This window comes from Syngnathus floridae, chromosome 14, assembly GCF_059516105.1.
Source record: "Syngnathus floridae isolate MCC-2025c chromosome 14, RoL_Sflo_1.0, whole genome shotgun sequence".
Lineage (NCBI taxonomy): Eukaryota > Metazoa > Chordata > Actinopteri > Syngnathiformes > Syngnathidae > Syngnathus > Syngnathus floridae.
In genome coordinates this window covers 7,249,218-7,265,055 of record NC_142426.1, presented here as the reverse complement: position 1 = coordinate 7,265,055, position 15,838 = coordinate 7,249,218, and the positions used below count along the sequence as shown (strand labels likewise).

Here is a 15,838-nt window from a genome sequence, read left to right as displayed (position 1 = left end):
TAGAAGGGATGAGAGAGGTTGCGACGAACATGCGAGAGTGCACACTGATGTGAAAGAAGCTGCTGTTTGTCCTCGGGCTGCTTTCTTGGAGGAAGGACAAGGATGAGAAGGCAGTTTGCAACGTTTACTGACAAGCACTGAGCCTGCGTTGTTTCTCGACAGCAAGCTGCCACCAAATCATGTTATATAAGAAGAAATAAAACTCCATGATAGGCTGTGACAATGTATGTGTAACTTGCCTGATGCTACATTATAGTTCAGCTCGGGACATTTTATTTCCTGCAATGTTTTTCACAATAATGGGAAAGGAGCTTGCGAGCCGAGCAGGTACATAAATTTCATCACTGATCAATGTCAACAGTTTTAGTGTGCATCACAAGCTACAGTTTCATTGGACAGTTTTAGCACCACGCTGACATCACCATGCGTTTTATTTATAAAATAAATAAATCAAGTCTAAATAATGAATCAATTTTTTTTTGAAAATCCTGCAATTATTTTTCATTTCCAATTTCGTGGACCGCCTGCAATACTGCTACGAACCACTAGAGGGCCGCGGACCACCGGTTGACAATCCCTGCTCTAAATCAAAGTTGATTGCAGTGTTTTTCAACTTTTATCGAGCCAAGGCACAGATTTGACCTTTCAAAAATCTCACCACTGAACAAAATTACTACAAAATTATATATCTATATATAATTTATTCAGGAAACCTTTCATAAATGTTTTTAATTCTATTAATTATTATTGTTAATTATTATTATTATATTGACTTATATTTATATATCATAATAATAATAGGGAATTATACTAGTAGGCCAAAATATAATTCTCCCAAATGTCAGGACAAGAGGAGTAATTCTAAAGTAATTTATTAGAAGTGTGTCCCAAGACTTTAGTCCATACATTGCACTGTCTGACGCCAGCACAGATTCCTACAGGAGTGATGGGCCCAGCGTATGGAAGATGGATGCATCGCAAGCCAAAAGCAGAAGCCTGATGGACAGAAGATCAGAGCATCTGGGTCACCATCCCAAATAAGAAGTCCATCGCCTCCAAAAAGTGAGACACATAACTCCAACGTCTGTCTGGTGCCCAGCTTAGAAGAGGATGAGGGCGGATAAATGAGGTAGCTCAAGAGAATGTCACCTCACTAGCTACAGCTTAAAAGCTCATTTACATCTGTTTCACAATCACACGCGGCTAATCGGGACCCAAATACCAAACCCACCGGCCGCCTGTCTTGATTCTTTGAGCTGGAGAATAGCAGGACATGAAGTTTGATAAATGATTGTCTGCTCTGACTCGGAAGCATTTTGGGGCATAACAGTATGGCAGCTATAAAAAAGACACGAATAGAATGAGCTTTGTGTTTGGATACCCAGATGGAGTCTTTACACAGTGTGAGAAAATCAAATATTTTCTTTCAATTTCCTTTTTGTCACTACCCTATTGTTGATTCACTGTCCATTTTTTTTTTAAGTTACCTGAATTGTGCAGCACATGTGATGACTGTAAAGGAATATACAAAAAAGGCGCTCGTGTGCCAGTTAATTAGGAACACTCGTTATGTATTAGAGCGGACAAGATGATCGCATTATGCCTATTTTTTAATTTGACTGTAATAATGTTAAGTCCTGCAGCAAGATGAGATCTCACGCATGCCAAATGAAATAAGTTAATTGCGTCTTAAATTAGGCAAGGAACTTTACTCCATAATAAAAGCTTTACTGTCAAATACAGAGTTCGCCCGAGGGCCCCCCCACACAGAGTAGAAATGTCGGCAAGATAATTTATCTGGCATCGTCCTCTCATCTACAGTGGCTTCTTTGTCTCAGAGATGCCAGAAATGATGTTACGGTAATTGGATTGTCAATGTGCCAACATCACCTGCTGGTATTAAATCTGCTGTTTTGGGAAAAGCACGCCACACAATCAATCAATTACATGGCATGCTGAAAGGTTTATTTGATCATGTCTATACAAATGTGTGCGCATCTTTTCCCATTATTCTTTTTTTTGCTTCAAAGATTGTTTATTATTGCATGATTGCTTTCTATTGAGTTTCCCAATCCGAGCGCTGATTTGCATTGCATGCCTTCTGATTAGTATTTATGGATATGCTGTGAAAACAATGGCGTGATTGTTTCCATCTGGCCTTTTCTAAAATACAGTCTCATATTTCATGTCGGTAACCTCGCTGGATTGAAAATTTTTTTTCTTTATAGGCGAAGAGATTTGATGCAATTTTATGTGCATGTTTATCATCCTTTTCTTTTTTTTGCTGACCACAATAGATGAGATTGTAAAATGAATCACTAATGGGGATGGAATGAAATCAGTGGAAATCAGCTAGAATCATAAGCAAGTCTATGAAATCAAACTAATATTCAATATTTTGAATTTTATCTGCTAATTAAATGGCTTGAACAAGATTCAGTTCAATATTTGGTTAGATTTTGTATTAGGGGGGAAAAAAGGTGCAATATCAGTACAGAAGTAATCATTTCAGAATAAAGATGAGAAATTCCAAACTTGAGGCACTGCATTCAAAAGTGCTGTGAAAGTAAGTTTTCTCCATTCACTTCTTCCTCCCACACTTTCCAAACTAAACCAGGATTTGAACGCCTCTACTGTTGCCCTCAATGAACCGTTCTTGCTTTACCCAAAAAAAAAAAAAAAAGCTTCTCGTTTTTATCCTCACATTTTGTCTCAAAAACATTTGCTGTAATTGAAGCAACTGCTGTCACACTTGTTGCCCTTCTTTCCTCTCACAGGCGTGCCATCTGCATGAGGGCGTGAGAGACAATCACCCCTGGGCACAACATTCTCATCTCCCCTGAGAGCCTTTCAAAGGCTCACATTGCATTTCAAATATCCTCCAGATCACCTAGTCCAGTCTAAAAGAAGGGTGAGGGAGTGCAGTCATGCTAAGTGGAGGAGGATTGACAAGTGAGTGGGTGAGGCCTTGGCAGAAACGCAGCATTTTTGCAGACATGATGGCCAGCAAATGGAAGCAAAGAGAGAAGACGGGTGAGGAATGTCAAAGCTTTCAGTGCAGTTAACACCTGGAAAAAAAATTCGCATCTTGTACATAATGCACACCTACGCACATTGCACTGTGGCTTAGATACAAACACACTGAACTCTTGACCCCCTGAGGGCACAAAGTGAACTACGCAAATGTAAAATGGGAAATATGATTGGAGAAAAAAAATTTGAAAGTCGATATCCAAGTCGTGGCAAGAGTGCTACCAAGACGGTAAATACAAAACGAAAAGAATGTTTTCAGACTCCACAAATTCAGTTCCAGGAGTGTCAAAATGAATCGAGTAATCGACGGCAAATCGATTATCAAATTAATCGCTTCAATAATCGGGTAATCGTTCAGAGCCATTTTTTAACTAAATATTCTTCAACTTGTTTGTTTTCAGGCTTTCGGAAGTCATAATTCTGATTTTTTTTTTAGTCCATGAAAGCAGCCTGATTTATTTTTTGTGATTAATAGAAAAAAAAAAAAAACATTTGCAAAAATCTGCTTTTACTTTGGAAAACAATCTTTCTTGTGTGATATTGCTTAACCGCTGTTTCGTTTTTAATCACTAATTAATATGAAATAAACAAAATGAGTGAGGTAATTCATAAACAGTAATGGGGGAAATGATTCTTAAATACATTTAAATGAAAATAATATTCCATCCGATTATCGATGGAATAATCAATAGAATCGTCAATTGGAAAAATATAATTTTTGTCATTTTTTAAGAGTTAAGGAACAAATATTAGGATACAAGTTGTAAAAACATAAGCTACCTTTGCTACATCATTTGTCTCTGCTGGGATAGGAAAGAGCCTGACAACATTCATGTGTTATCTCGTGCTGAGCTGGACTAATGCAAACGTGTCCCAGCAGGGTGCAAAAGCCGATACCTTGCAAAAGGTGTTATCCTTCTTAGTGTCCGTGTAGACACCGTGTCAGCACAAGGGGGACTTTCAAGACTGTGCAGTTGGAGAGAAAGATGCAAGGTGCGCAGTGATGCATGGTCCATTTTTTTTGCCCGCGCAGGACATCTGATAATAAGCCAATCACTGGTGCTGATGGAGACGGAAGAACGATAAGAGCACCGTCGCCCCCGCGGGGGAACGAGCCTGACTTACGTAAGGGGCTTGGAAATAGATGGTGTGTGCCCATGCAGACGGGCTTTCCTATGCAGGCCATTGAGCACCTGAGACCGAGGTGACGGAGGCAGCCTCGGCAGACCTCGGATGAATGATTGTCTCATGTCTGCGAAGCGATTGCATGATAAAAACACACTTTGTTCTCCAATAAATCAGAAAGTAGCTTTGCCCCAGCTCTGTTTACAATCACAGCGGAATAGCTATTACGGTGGCTGTGATATATTAAGAAATTAACAAGTGCTTGGTCAAACCTCATGACATTTGAAACATTAAACCATTGATAGATGAGGCTCATTGCACATTAATTGCTGCGCCCTGACTGTAATAGGGAAAGAAATGGAAATGTTATTTGAGTTTGGCACCGAGGCAAGAGCTCGTTGCTCGGCTGAAGAGGAAAGCAGGTTGACGATGAAAAGGCACAACGTTGCTCTCTTATCACCAAGAGCAGGTCTGGTCTGTGTTGATATTATTGAGTTATTTGATTAGCTCCTTCTAAATTAAAAATACAACTCAGATCTGTGCAGTGGCCCACATTTCACGCTAAAATCCCTGCAGGAATAAATCAAGGCGACTGCAATGAATTGTCTCCATTCTTGCACGCTCACAAAAATATACAAAGTAATTGCATTCAGTTGAATGCATTTATGTTTTTTGTCAACTTGAAAAAAAAAAAATGGCTATCCGGCTATCCGTGATTTATGCATAGATGTCACGAGATGCAAATGTGCTGAGGCATATCCATAATACGCACTCAGCAAACAGGCAATAAGAAATCATCATCAGGATGTGGCGAGCACACAGAAGGCAGCATAACAATCACATATGTGAACCTGCATGAGAAATCAGAGTGCTTTGTCTGAGTGCCTGCAGTGCCGAGATAAACAAACACGCCATTTGTCGGGTGTGTGTGAGGGGGCGGGCGGGAGGGGGGCGCACGTGTTCCGTCTAGGACAATTTGAGCCTGCAGGAGACCAGAAGCCTCACTTCAATAATTGTGTACTTACTGCAATTTGGCTTCCATATGGCCTTGTCTTGTGACTATATTTCATTTCACAAGCCAATAAATACTTGGGAGAACAGCAAAGCGACTTCTTGCTGAAACCATCACAGGGTGGGAAATGTATGGTCAATAAGAGTTCTCGCCGATACCCAGCACCGATACTTGATGATGCTATTATGCCTTGCAATACTGTGAGTACTGGATTATTTTTGCCAAGGCATTTTTTTTGTTGTTGTTGTTGTCAAAACCATTTTGAGATAGAGTGTACAATCTTCAGAAAGTTGGGGGGGTGACAGTCTAACTAATCATGTGATTGATAGCAGAGTCTATTTGGAAATGGCTCTGTGGTGATGTGGCAGAGAGTCAGCAAGCAGATTGCAAGAAAGAAGACGGGGAAAGTAGCATGTGTGTGTCTCCTCCTTTCCTGCGTTGATGGCTTTTGCTAGTACTAAGGCACTGGAGTGTGCAGCTGTCATGGCTCCTCCCCGCCAAACAAGAGGAGACACATGGGGTTCCTCAACCAGGACTCTGGAAGTCCACGCAGCTTTGATTATGTAAGCAAAAGATGGCAGAGGATGGAGATATGGAGAAAGCAAATTAAAGAAGGCAACGGAGTGACAGACTTGGGTGGGCGTAAAAAAAAAAAAAAAGGCGGGTAGAAGTCTGACTCATTCCCACAGCTCTGTTCTGAGAGCTTTGTACTGGAGATGACATCTTGAGCACAATTATATCTCTTGAAAGATGGATTAGGTTCCACATGGTGGAGAAGATGCAATTGGGAATAAATATGAGCATTTTCATCATCAAATGCAGATTTTTTTTCTGCTGCTGATTAGTAATATTAAATACATTCATTCAATAATTATTTACGTTGTAGAGACTAAACCACTGTTTCCAAACCTTTTGTTAATCTAACATACATATTTTACATTTAAAAAAAATCTCAAAAAGGTTTAAATATAGAAATACACAAAGACACACATTTATTTGGTATGAATTTGGGACTATTATAATTGAAAACTATCACTTTGTTGTTGGATACACAGTTTAATTGTATCTACTGCCGCCTAGTGGTAGAGCATTTAATACAATTTTATTTATTTATGTTTCTATTTATTTATTTATTTATTTATTCATTCATTCATTTATTTATTTGTAGGAAGCAATTTTCAAGGCACAGAAGAGAGGAATCGCTGGACTAATTAATATTATAACATTTTTAACAACACAAATTTCATTCATGCAGACAGTGATGTCATAACAGAATCTAAAGATAAATAGTTTTTTCCACATTTTTGCTGTAATTAAATTATGTAAATTGTGCTTCATCATCTGGCATCTGTGCCTTGGCCACCTGAGGTCAGTCTAATTCATGGATCTATGAATCTGGTCAAAACTCCACAGTAAGCTATTAATATTCATGATTCTTTGCAGAGGATAAAGAATATATGCCTGATGGAATTGTTATATTGCAGTATGTGTCCTGCGAAGGCAACTAATTCAAGCAATACCTGGCCTCTCACCCAAAGTCAGCAACCTCACCGAAAAAAAAGTTAATAAAAGCAAACAAACTTCTCCACTTTTTGAATATCTCAATACCACAAAGTGACATTTTCAGTGCCTCTGTACCACAAGCATGAGCTTCAGTTTGCCGTGTTTTCCATCCATAAGTGCTCCCACAAAGGCCAAGCTGTGAAAGCCACAGTAAAATAGCTATAATTATCGTCAATCAGTCGACAAGCAGGGGGTGGCTGAAAGGCTGCTAGCACACAAACACAGCGCAGGCGGAGGAGGGGGAAAAAGAAAAAGACTCAAAATCAACCGGCATGTCATCATAAATGAGATTTTTCAATGTAGTCGATGCAGATGTAAGGTGGAGCTACTTCTGGGCTGCCTCTGATTCCAAGTTCCTCCCTCAACCTGACAGAATGAACGATTCGTTTTAAAAGACATGTCATTTGTTTCTTGTGTACCCCCCTCCTTCATCCTCCTGGCATCTCCTCACTCCGTGTAAATGAGAGCTTTATCCGAAATTGATTAGCAGTTCCACTAATTCATTATGAGTGCCAGGAATGACTAATTGATTTTGAGATAACAGGCCGGGGTGAACATACTGCAGTTAGCTGCTTGACAAGAGCTAGCAATGCCAAGCATATCAAACCCAGCTTAAATGTGATCTCCTCCAAATTCCATTTCATGTGGCCGTCACTCACTTGTGCATGCTTTTATATTTACTGTACCTGCTCACCACAAGCCCAATGACCTTCTGAGGTAGAATTACAGATGGTGACAGAAGCTGTGATGCATTAAGCACAGCAGGAGAGTCTTCCATGAATAGATGTAATATTTGCACATTATTGTACAAGTGAGCAGTGAGTAATCTCAGAGTAAATTACAGCACCACTTTGATGACCAGGAAATGGTGAGAGAGCAAATGTGAATTGATTTGCGCTTCACTTGTCTTAAATTCAGTAATTTAAATGCCACCTGATTATACTGCCCTCAGGTGGCCATACCAGAATCAGCACAATGAAACAAAAAAGTTTAAGAGGTACATGTTGAAGACATTGTCTATGGTCCTCAATTTTTTTTTTTTTCTGCTGCAGAGAACAAGGCCATGCATTTTTCTGTTTTCAGTGCAATGTTACAACAATAAAAGCAAATCCACTTTTTTTTTTAACAAGTATTGAATGCATTTTTAATCTTATCCACCAAGTATGAAGCTCTCAAAGCACTTACCTACATTTGAGTTCGTTTTGAAGGCGTCATTGGAGAGCCGCTCGCTGCAAATTGGGTGTCGTGCTTTACCTGGCGTCGTATATCCATGGTGCACCTTTCTTTTTTTTCTTGTTGAATCAACACTGGGGCTTTCCTTATTGCAAATAAACGTAATTAATACGTCTGTTTATTTTACTCATTTTGCTAGCTTGAGGATTTTTTAACATGAGGGTGACACGACCCAAACAATTTGACGTCTCAAGAGTAAAATTTAGATATTAGTAAGGGAGAATCCTGTCACTTTTCAAAATAAAATATTTTCAGCCCACCCAATACAGTGATCCCTCGCTACTTCACGTTTCGTTTATCGCGGCTTCACTACATCGCGGATTTTTTTTTCAAAATTAAAAAAACATTTTAAAGTACAAATAAAACTTTTAAATTGAGGAAACGTGTCTTTAGGACAATGTAGTATAGCTCCAAATGTTCGTTTACATTCCTTTAGAAGTCCGTTTTCGCGTGTTAGCACGATCGCGAATTAGCATCTTTCCGCTAACTCTTTAGCCTGCCCAGTACTTCTTGTTTCTGACCGTACTTCACGGATTTCATTTATCGCGGGTGGTTTTTGGAACCAATTATCCGCAATAAACGAGGGATTACTGTAAATAAACCTGAAGTGCTGTTTTTTTTCTTCTCATATTCGTTAAATACTGATTTACGTCATAACTTGGCAACTACTGGACTATACGAAGCAATTCACCAAGCACAATAGCGCACTCTGCTGGTCAATAAAGAAACATTTGTCTTGCAGAGGCGGCAAACGCATAACAAATATAGAGAATTCATATTTTAAAAAAGTTATCGTTGCAAAGTACTTGGCTGAACTGCAGTAAAGTAGTCTACTGTACAGATAACCAAAAACTGGACTTAACTATAATCAAATTATTATTATTTTGTCACTCTAGTGATGACAGCAGCTTGAGAAAATTAATTGATGGATATATTGTGACTTATGACAAAACCTCAGTGCCCTGTTGCCCTCTTCCTCTTTCATTCAGCCCACAGTTGTGATTTGCCGGCTGCACAGCACATGGTGATGTCAGCATGGCCTCAGTCAACGCCTCTGACTTGACACGCCGAGCTTTTTTTTTTTTTTTTTTTGCCTGTTCTCCAACACCTGTTTCTGGCTGTCAGAGCTTCTCACATTGTGCCGCTGCCTCCGCGGCGGAACAACAACTCTGTGACAAAGGCCCCTCGACACAGCCTCAGGATTCTCACATGTCGACTCAGGTAGGTCCTTCCTTCACTTCGGGTCAAAGGTTAAATCTCATGTGGGTATGGATACCACCTGCTTTTTTTTTTTTTGGGTGGTATGCATCCATTGGTCTCTGTGTGGAGATTTTTCCTCACTTCTATTTATAGTGGTGCAAGGACATTAACTCAGTGTCATGTAATGTCATAAGGGCCTTTCTGTAAATGTAAAGGTGAAATAGTTTTGCTTTCTTTCAAATTGAAGGTTTTGACATAATGATTTGAGACGATTCAGGTTGATTAAAGAAGTCATGTGATTTTTACACAAATTCATTTCCACTAATCCACAAGGTGACATGTTCCACGTTGTTATTTTTGATCCCTCCGTGTCATTTTGTCTCAGGAAAGACATGGAAGAAAGCTATGAGACATTTGAAGAGGAGCTGGGGCTAACAAGAGAAGATCCTCCTCCGCAGAAGCCTGTTCGACAGATTCGCCGACCAGGTGGTGACACACACACACACACACACACACAATCTGTGATGCCTTGCACATGAAATACACCGACTGTAAATACACAAAAGCTCAACTATATATATATATATATACCTGTACAAGCCACTGAAACATGATTCCCTGTCCAATGCAACACGGTGATAATGTGCCCGAGTTGTCTCACAGAGATGGTTGGTGCATGAATCATTGCTCTATTCCAACAGGAGTAATTAGCCTAAATCCCAGAATATTTATGTGCTTTTTGGGAAAGAGATTATCAAATACTATTTTTGTGAATGCTCGTGAGCCCGAGAGGATCAAACATTGCTTTTTATAAAGCAAGGACTGTTTTCCTAAATCTTATTTATGCGTGCCCATTTAGTGAATATTTAGGTTTTTTTTTATTGTGCATTTGTAATGATACCAGATGTTTCCATTCTAGCATGAATTATATTTTTAACATTTTTGATGTTTTTCATCTCTTGAGTTTTCAGTATTTAGTAACAAGCTGGTTTTAATTCATGTCAATGTGTCTATTGTTGCAGAAATGTACGCAAGTGGCAAAGTAAGAGAGGTTGGTATCTAAACAAGCAGTATGTGTTTTTCCTTATTTTTTTTCACATCCCGTTTTGTAAATGATATTATGCGAGCTGTATAGGAAATGTCTGCAGTTCTTCAGCCTCCAAAAGTAGAACCAACTTTACCTATGGAATCAACTTCTCCCAAAAAATGTGGGTTACAATGATGTGTGTTCTCAATCTGACGTTAAAACGATCCAAATCAACTAATTCGATTTTCTTCTCCTTTAGTTCCGGTCCAAAAAACCTTGTCCATGCAGAATCTGAGTCAGATTGAAACACCGTGGGAGAATGTCACACTCAACCGTTGTCTGTTTGTGGCCATTTCTATCCTGGTCCTCACTTCAGGGTTCCAGAGACTTCACGGTGAGCACAAAAAACGATAGAAGTTTAAAATTGAGGACAAGGCCAAATGTCGTTTTGTCGATGTCACAGAGACTCTGCGCAGTCGAGGGATAGCGGAGGAGGAGGAAGAAGCCGATTTGACCGTGAGACAGCCGACCACGTTACGACACAGAGGAAAACCGCTGCAGGTAAAATGGGTAGAAGTTTTCTCGGCTGTCACAATATCAGAAACACTAAACGACTGTTATAGAAAATAAAAATCAACACTCATTCATGTTTTTAGCCTGAGACAACTCTGTGGGAGGTTTTGTTTTGGTGGCTGCCGGACCTCGATGACGACGATGAAGATGACAAAAAACGGACGAGGAGAGAAGCCCAAAGCTCAAGAGGTCTTCGAAACAAACCAATTCCAGACAAAAAACTCATGAAGAAGAGCGAAGGGACATTAAAGACCAGGAGGGCCAGGAAAGTCCGAGAGCAAGAGGCTAAAAACAAGAAAAGGAAGGAAGACATGCCGAAGACATCGGATGAAGATGAGCAAAAGGTGGAGAAGGAGGACGCGGTATCCAACACAGATTGAAGAAAGAAAAAAAAGGTCCATAAGGATGATTTCTCTCCCTCGGGACATAATTCCTTCTAGCTGTCGTAGTCCTAAATCCAACTTGCTTGTTAGTTTTAGTAAAGCTGTCAATAGTTAGAAAAGACGTAAATAAAAAAACACCAATGTGCTCCTTTCCTTCAACAGATCTTTTTGAAAGAAATACAGACCGTTTTTTCCCACTAGAATTTTTAATTACAAAATCATAAAAATGAGTTGGATTTTAAATGTAGAACTTGAACACAATTAATTGTTACCCGCTGCAAGGACCTCGGGGGGAGGCGGCCTCATTGGCATTGGTGGCATGGCCATCTGAGAGGGCATTTGAGGGGTACCGGGGGCACCGGGGGGGAGGACCATCCCACCTGGAGGCGGGGGCATGGACTCATTTTGTGGACGAGGCGCACTCATAAGAGGAGGAGGACGCTTCATACCAGCAGGAGGCGGAGGACCTGGTGGCAGGAGGGCTTTTTCCATTTTAAAGTGGAATTGAAGGAAGAACTAAAAAGAAAAAGAAAAAAAAAAAAGGGGGGGGGGGGTTAAAACACTTATACCACACGCCTTCTCAGGGGTCAAAGACTTGTAACTGGTACCTGTTTCGTTTCTCGGTTCCAATGTGTCCAGAAGCGGCTCTCGGCTTTGTCGATTTCTCGACTGGGGACCTGAAAAGAGCCAAGATGTTCACATCATGACACAGCAAAGACAAACTAAAATGAGTAAGCAACAGTCACCTTAAAAGCGATAGTCTCGTAAGGTTCTGCAGCCATCAGCAGGTACTGCCAACGACGGTCCGGGGGCTCGATGCGCTGTTCGTATGCAGACATGAACCGATGTCTCGGCCCAATACCTTCTGCTACTTCTGGGTAGTCAATCTGACGGTTGGAGGAATCCACTTGAACTTCATTTAGTTCTAATATGGTTTCATTTTTGTTTTGTAATTAGCACTAACCTGGAATAGTAATGACTGCTGCCCAGTCTCTGGATCCCTCTGTTTGGTTACTGAGAAGGACATGATGACAAAATTAAATACACATTTGTACACTCACAAATAGTTTGGGTTAAATTATAGGATGTCGCTAAAATGCAGTTTACAGGTGAACTTAATTTGAACTCCTTTAAACTTTGAATGCAGGTATCCATGTTTGAGGACTTTTTGCACACTTGACATTTCATTATGAAATTTTAACCAAATCACAATATCCCTGACATTTTTTTGAGCAGTTTGTAATCACATTCCCTTACTGTACCTTTGTATCCAGGCCGACCAATTTTGACAAATTTCCTGACTTCGACCTTCACTTTTGCTGGCGCTGGCTGAGCTGGAGCTTCTTTGGCTTCTTTGGCAGCACGCCGTGCTCTGAAAACAAACAAAATATAACATCTCCAGAAAATGCCAACAATTGCTCACAAACCAAATAAGATGTGGAACTTACAGATTGGTCTGATGTTTCTTTCCTTGTGTATGGGCTAAGTAGCTGCCCTATAATGACCAATAGCACAGAGTTAATATTGCACTTAAGTCACAAACAATGTACATAATAAAATTGTAACCTCATTGTTGTGAAGCGTCAGGCAAAGTTTGCACTCATATGATCCTAAATGATTCTTCATGAAGTAGGGGTCTTTATTGATGTCAATGGTCTCTAGAGCCAGTTGGCGTAACCGCTCTCTTCTGTCCCGATTACTCTCCGAGGAGGACGCCACCCCTCCACTTCCAGTCTTCCCTCCAGCTCGATGTTGGAAATCCATTTTTGAGAGGTGATTGACCAAAACAGGAAACTTCTCCCAGGCAAAATGCCCAGTTAATCTTACAATGTACAGTTGTTTTTTGTCTTTCTTGTATCAGTCACCTAGGTGGGAAAATAATAGAGGTTAAGGAGTTAGAATATTATGAGCAGAGCAACATGAAGCATTTGTTGACTAAGTTTTAGGCTATTGTAAATATTAAATATATAAAAACATATTTAAAAAAAGTGATTTAGCGAATACGGGTAATAGACGGGGGATTACAGTAGAGCAGTTTTAGACAAGTACGCATTTTGAATTTTCTCAACCATGTTAGCAATTAAATTAGTCTTACAAGTTATATTATTTAAGCAACAAAACACACTTTTGGTTATAGCGGCAAGCCGACTTTGGTTCAAGATGCTTTATAATTATGTGAACGGTGACTCCTGAATGCGGAGCGGCAAAGCTAATGCTAAGTAACACAATTAGCTAGCTCGTTATAACCGGTTTTTCACACGACTATTGAATTCCAACAGCAAAAATAGCGTGCTGCACTGCAATAACAAACATTAAACCTCACTCATATTCGTTATTAATATGTATTTCGTAACACTTACCGACAATACAGCGGTAAGATCACGCTACAAGTGAATGCGGTCAGGACGCATGCGCAAGTTGTTTATTCTTCACTGGGACTCTACTTGCTACGATTGTGTTGTTAGCGACATCTAGCGGTTGGAAGGCACACAAAAATAGAACGTTTCGCCTAGTTCGACCCTTTCCGACTTCCGTACACCGAGCGAAGAGGCGTGATCCTGCGGTGTACGCCTGGAACAAGAACGGGCACTTTTGCATTTTGTTTTTTCGCCGTCACAGCCATCAAACAACACCTTGCGATGGAGAAACTTATTTAACAATATCACTCAGTATTTCTAACGACGTACATTATAACGTCGTAGTGTCTTCATGATGGGAAATGGCCGTATTTAGTGTGTCTAGCGCTCGTGCTAACTTTTACTGTCAGTGATGCGTTACAACGAGAAGGAAATGATGCAGCTGAGCCGACAACCTTCAGAAATGGTCGCCGAGCTGGGGATGCGTGGACCCAAGAAAGGAGACGGTAATCTTTTCCTTGTAATACTGGTGACAACAAATGTTAGCCTCGCAGCATAGCCACGTGACAGCTTCCGGTTTGTGAGGTTCACCTTGGTCCATCTTGTGTTGCAGTTGTGAAGAGGAGGCTAGTGAAACTCGTCGTTAACTTCCTCTTCTATTTTAAGACTGATGAGGAAGAAGTGAGTGCAACTACATTACTACTGTGTTGATATAATGTCCATTCATGAATGACTTATTAATTTGTTAGCCTGCTGGAGCGCTGCTATTGGAGCAGTGTCGGGTGGAGAAGGAGGCCACCCTGACCTTCTCCATTGGTGAGTGGTAACAATTTTAGATTTTAATGTCTGCATGTTATGACCCCCCCTTCGTGTATCCTTGTCAGTGTCGCTGGTGACTTGGCTGGAGCATTTATAAACTTTCAAACACAAAGCTGTTTTTGTTTGCAGTGTTTCTGGAAGATGCAGAGCGAAAATATCTTTTTGAGTGTGACTCTGAGGAGCAGTGTGTAAAGTGGATGGACTCCATCATCAAGGCAAGGTAAGAGTGGTAAACATAGGCTCATCTTGAATGTTTGATAAATAGAAAACTCCATCGAGTCAGGTTAATATTTTTGTGTTAAGTAGTTCTCCTCTGCATAAGTTTTTCCTTAGAACTACTTTTTTTTTTGCCGAGTAAAATCTCTTCTCTTCTACAGCTATGAATTCATGAGAAGAAACCTCATCTTCTACAGAACTGAAATCCACAGGCTCACTGGAAAAGTAATTTCATTTTCTGTGTACACAATGTCAACATTTGCCTGAACTTCGGGTACAGTTCACAGAATTTCACCCAATTTTACGTGCTAGATCAGCCAAACCGTAAGACCCTTTGCGGTCTCTGCTGTTTGCAAACTTTCACTCAGAGTATATCATGTCTGTAAAGCCTGATCTATACTGACCTCATGTTTATTACTTTGCCGCAGGATCCATTGGAGCAGTACGGCATATCAGACGAAGCTCGTTTTCAAGTGACTAATGGTCTCCAGCATTCACCCAGGGACGCCTCCTCCATGTAGACAGACCGCCATAGTGCATTTTCTTTTCGGTTCTTCTCGCCACCTCGATAGTACCACCACCCTGGAGTCACAATGGCATTACTGTAAGCACTCCTTTGTTCGTGCATTGTTTTTAGATTATTGCCTTTCATCAGTGGCTGTAGGACTCCGAAACCACTGGCTTGCTGTAGCCTTGTCATCAAAACTGTGTTTTTATTTTAGAGTAAATATGGGCCTACTGTCATTTTAGATATGGTGATTCCTGTGAGTCACAAGGCAATATTTTGAATTGCTACTGGTAGAATCAATCACGACAATGGGAAAAATATTAATGCACCATTTTAGAGAAATTAAGCCTAGAGTTGCTTGTGGCATTTGAAATGCTGAGTTGAGCCACAATTGTGTATACATTATATACTGGATGTATATTTTTTTGTTTTGGTAGAAAAAAAACAATCTTAAAAGGTTATTTTTATAGTTGCTCATCTAAACTACTTGGTTTATCAAAAGACTTACATTTGCACATAGTACTTGGTTTTGGGGGTTTATTTGATAACCATTTCAAAAATGTACTTGAATTAACTTTGTATTTTCTATTGCACTTTCACATTTCTTTGGTTAAGTTGGACCATCCCAGTTTGTGTATGGCGCTATAGCTCACCCGCATTACATGTAAAGACTTCTGTAGGCTGCAATATAGTGTTTATATGCATAAACATCCATTTCATAAGCAGGATTTATAAAGTGTCCTGTTTTCTTCACGTTGAACGTATTTGTTGACTTTCACTTCTGTAAAT

The 15,838-nt window shown here is 40.1% G+C and overlaps 4 protein-coding genes across 6 annotated transcripts in view; 2 read left to right on the top strand and 2 right to left on the bottom strand.

The window, feature by feature from the left end:
* lingo3b (leucine rich repeat and Ig domain containing 3b) overlaps positions 1-8,166 on the bottom strand; it is a 33,022-nt gene extending 24,856 nt beyond the window's left edge. The window contains exon 1 of one of the 2 annotated variants that reach the window (XM_088396949.1): positions 7,919-8,166. The gene's annotated coding sequence lies outside the window, so the exon portion shown is untranslated. The remainder of the gene's footprint in view (positions 1-7,918) is intronic. The other variant, XM_088396950.1, reaches the window with a different exon arrangement.
* Positions 8,167-9,023: 857 nt separating this feature from the next.
* Positions 9,024-11,313, top strand: LOC148387426 (uncharacterized). Its single transcript, XM_088397241.1, has 7 exons — positions 9,024-9,187; positions 9,552-9,652; positions 10,189-10,217; positions 10,302-10,374; positions 10,453-10,587; positions 10,657-10,754; positions 10,850-11,313. Exons 2-7 carry the CDS (start codon positions 9,559-9,561, stop codon positions 11,144-11,146), a joined length of 726 nt encoding a protein of 241 aa, XP_088253367.1. The 5' UTR covers positions 9,024-9,187; positions 9,552-9,558; the 3' UTR covers positions 11,147-11,313.
* Positions 11,314-11,336: 23 nt separating this feature from the next.
* On the bottom strand, positions 11,337-13,608 carry sf3a2 (splicing factor 3a, subunit 2). Of its 2 annotated transcripts, XM_088397240.1 has the most exons (9): positions 13,510-13,608; positions 12,716-13,014; positions 12,598-12,644; positions 12,412-12,521; positions 12,114-12,163; positions 11,896-12,036; positions 11,758-11,826; positions 11,599-11,665; positions 11,337-11,529 (listed from the first exon to the last, which is right to left on the bottom strand). In XM_088397240.1, exons 2-9 carry the CDS (start codon positions 12,911-12,913, stop codon positions 11,411-11,413), a joined length of 801 nt encoding a protein of 266 aa, XP_088253366.1. In that variant the 5' UTR covers positions 12,914-13,014; positions 13,510-13,608; the 3' UTR covers positions 11,337-11,410. The 2 variants fall into 2 exon arrangements, with proteins under 2 accessions (XP_088253366.1, XP_088253365.1); XM_088397239.1 differs by having other exon boundaries at positions 11,337-11,665.
* Positions 13,609-13,662: 54 nt separating this feature from the next.
* plekhj1 (pleckstrin homology domain containing J1) lies at positions 13,663-15,777 on the top strand. Its single transcript, XM_088396301.1, has 6 exons — positions 13,663-14,012; positions 14,120-14,187; positions 14,256-14,322; positions 14,455-14,545; positions 14,703-14,766; positions 14,970-15,777. Exons 1-6 carry the CDS (start codon positions 13,919-13,921, stop codon positions 15,060-15,062), a joined length of 477 nt encoding a protein of 158 aa, XP_088252427.1. The 5' UTR covers positions 13,663-13,918; the 3' UTR covers positions 15,063-15,777.
* The last annotated feature ends 61 nt before the right edge of the window (positions 15,778-15,838 follow it).

Coding starts and splice junctions, on each gene's coding strand:
- sf3a2 (XM_088397239.1), bottom strand. CDS start 12,913: ATGGATTTCCAACATCGAGCTGGAGGGAAGACTGGAAGTGGAGGGGTG. Junction 12,522..12,597: donor AAGAAACATCAGACCAATCT/GTAAGTTCCACA, acceptor GTTTGTTTTCAG/AGCACGGCGTGCTGCCAAAG. Junction 12,037..12,113: donor AGCAGTCATTACTATTCCAG/GTTAGTGCTAAT, acceptor TCCAACCGTCAG/ATTGACTACCCAGAAGTAGC.
- LOC148387426 (XM_088397241.1), top strand. CDS start 9,559: ATGGAAGAAAGCTATGAGACATTTGAAGAGGAGCTGGGGCTAACAAGA. Junction 10,375..10,452: donor ATCAACTTCTCCCAAAAAAT/GTGGGTTACAAT, acceptor CTTCTCCTTTAG/TTCCGGTCCAAAAAACCTTG. Junction 10,588..10,656: donor AGGGTTCCAGAGACTTCACG/GTGAGCACAAAA, acceptor TCGATGTCACAG/AGACTCTGCGCAGTCGAGGG.
- plekhj1 (XM_088396301.1), top strand. CDS start 13,919: ATGCGTTACAACGAGAAGGAAATGATGCAGCTGAGCCGACAACCTTCA. Junction 14,188..14,255: donor TTAAGACTGATGAGGAAGAA/GTGAGTGCAACT, acceptor TTAATTTGTTAG/CCTGCTGGAGCGCTGCTATT. Junction 14,546..14,702: donor GACTCCATCATCAAGGCAAG/GTAAGAGTGGTA, acceptor TCTCTTCTACAG/CTATGAATTCATGAGAAGAA.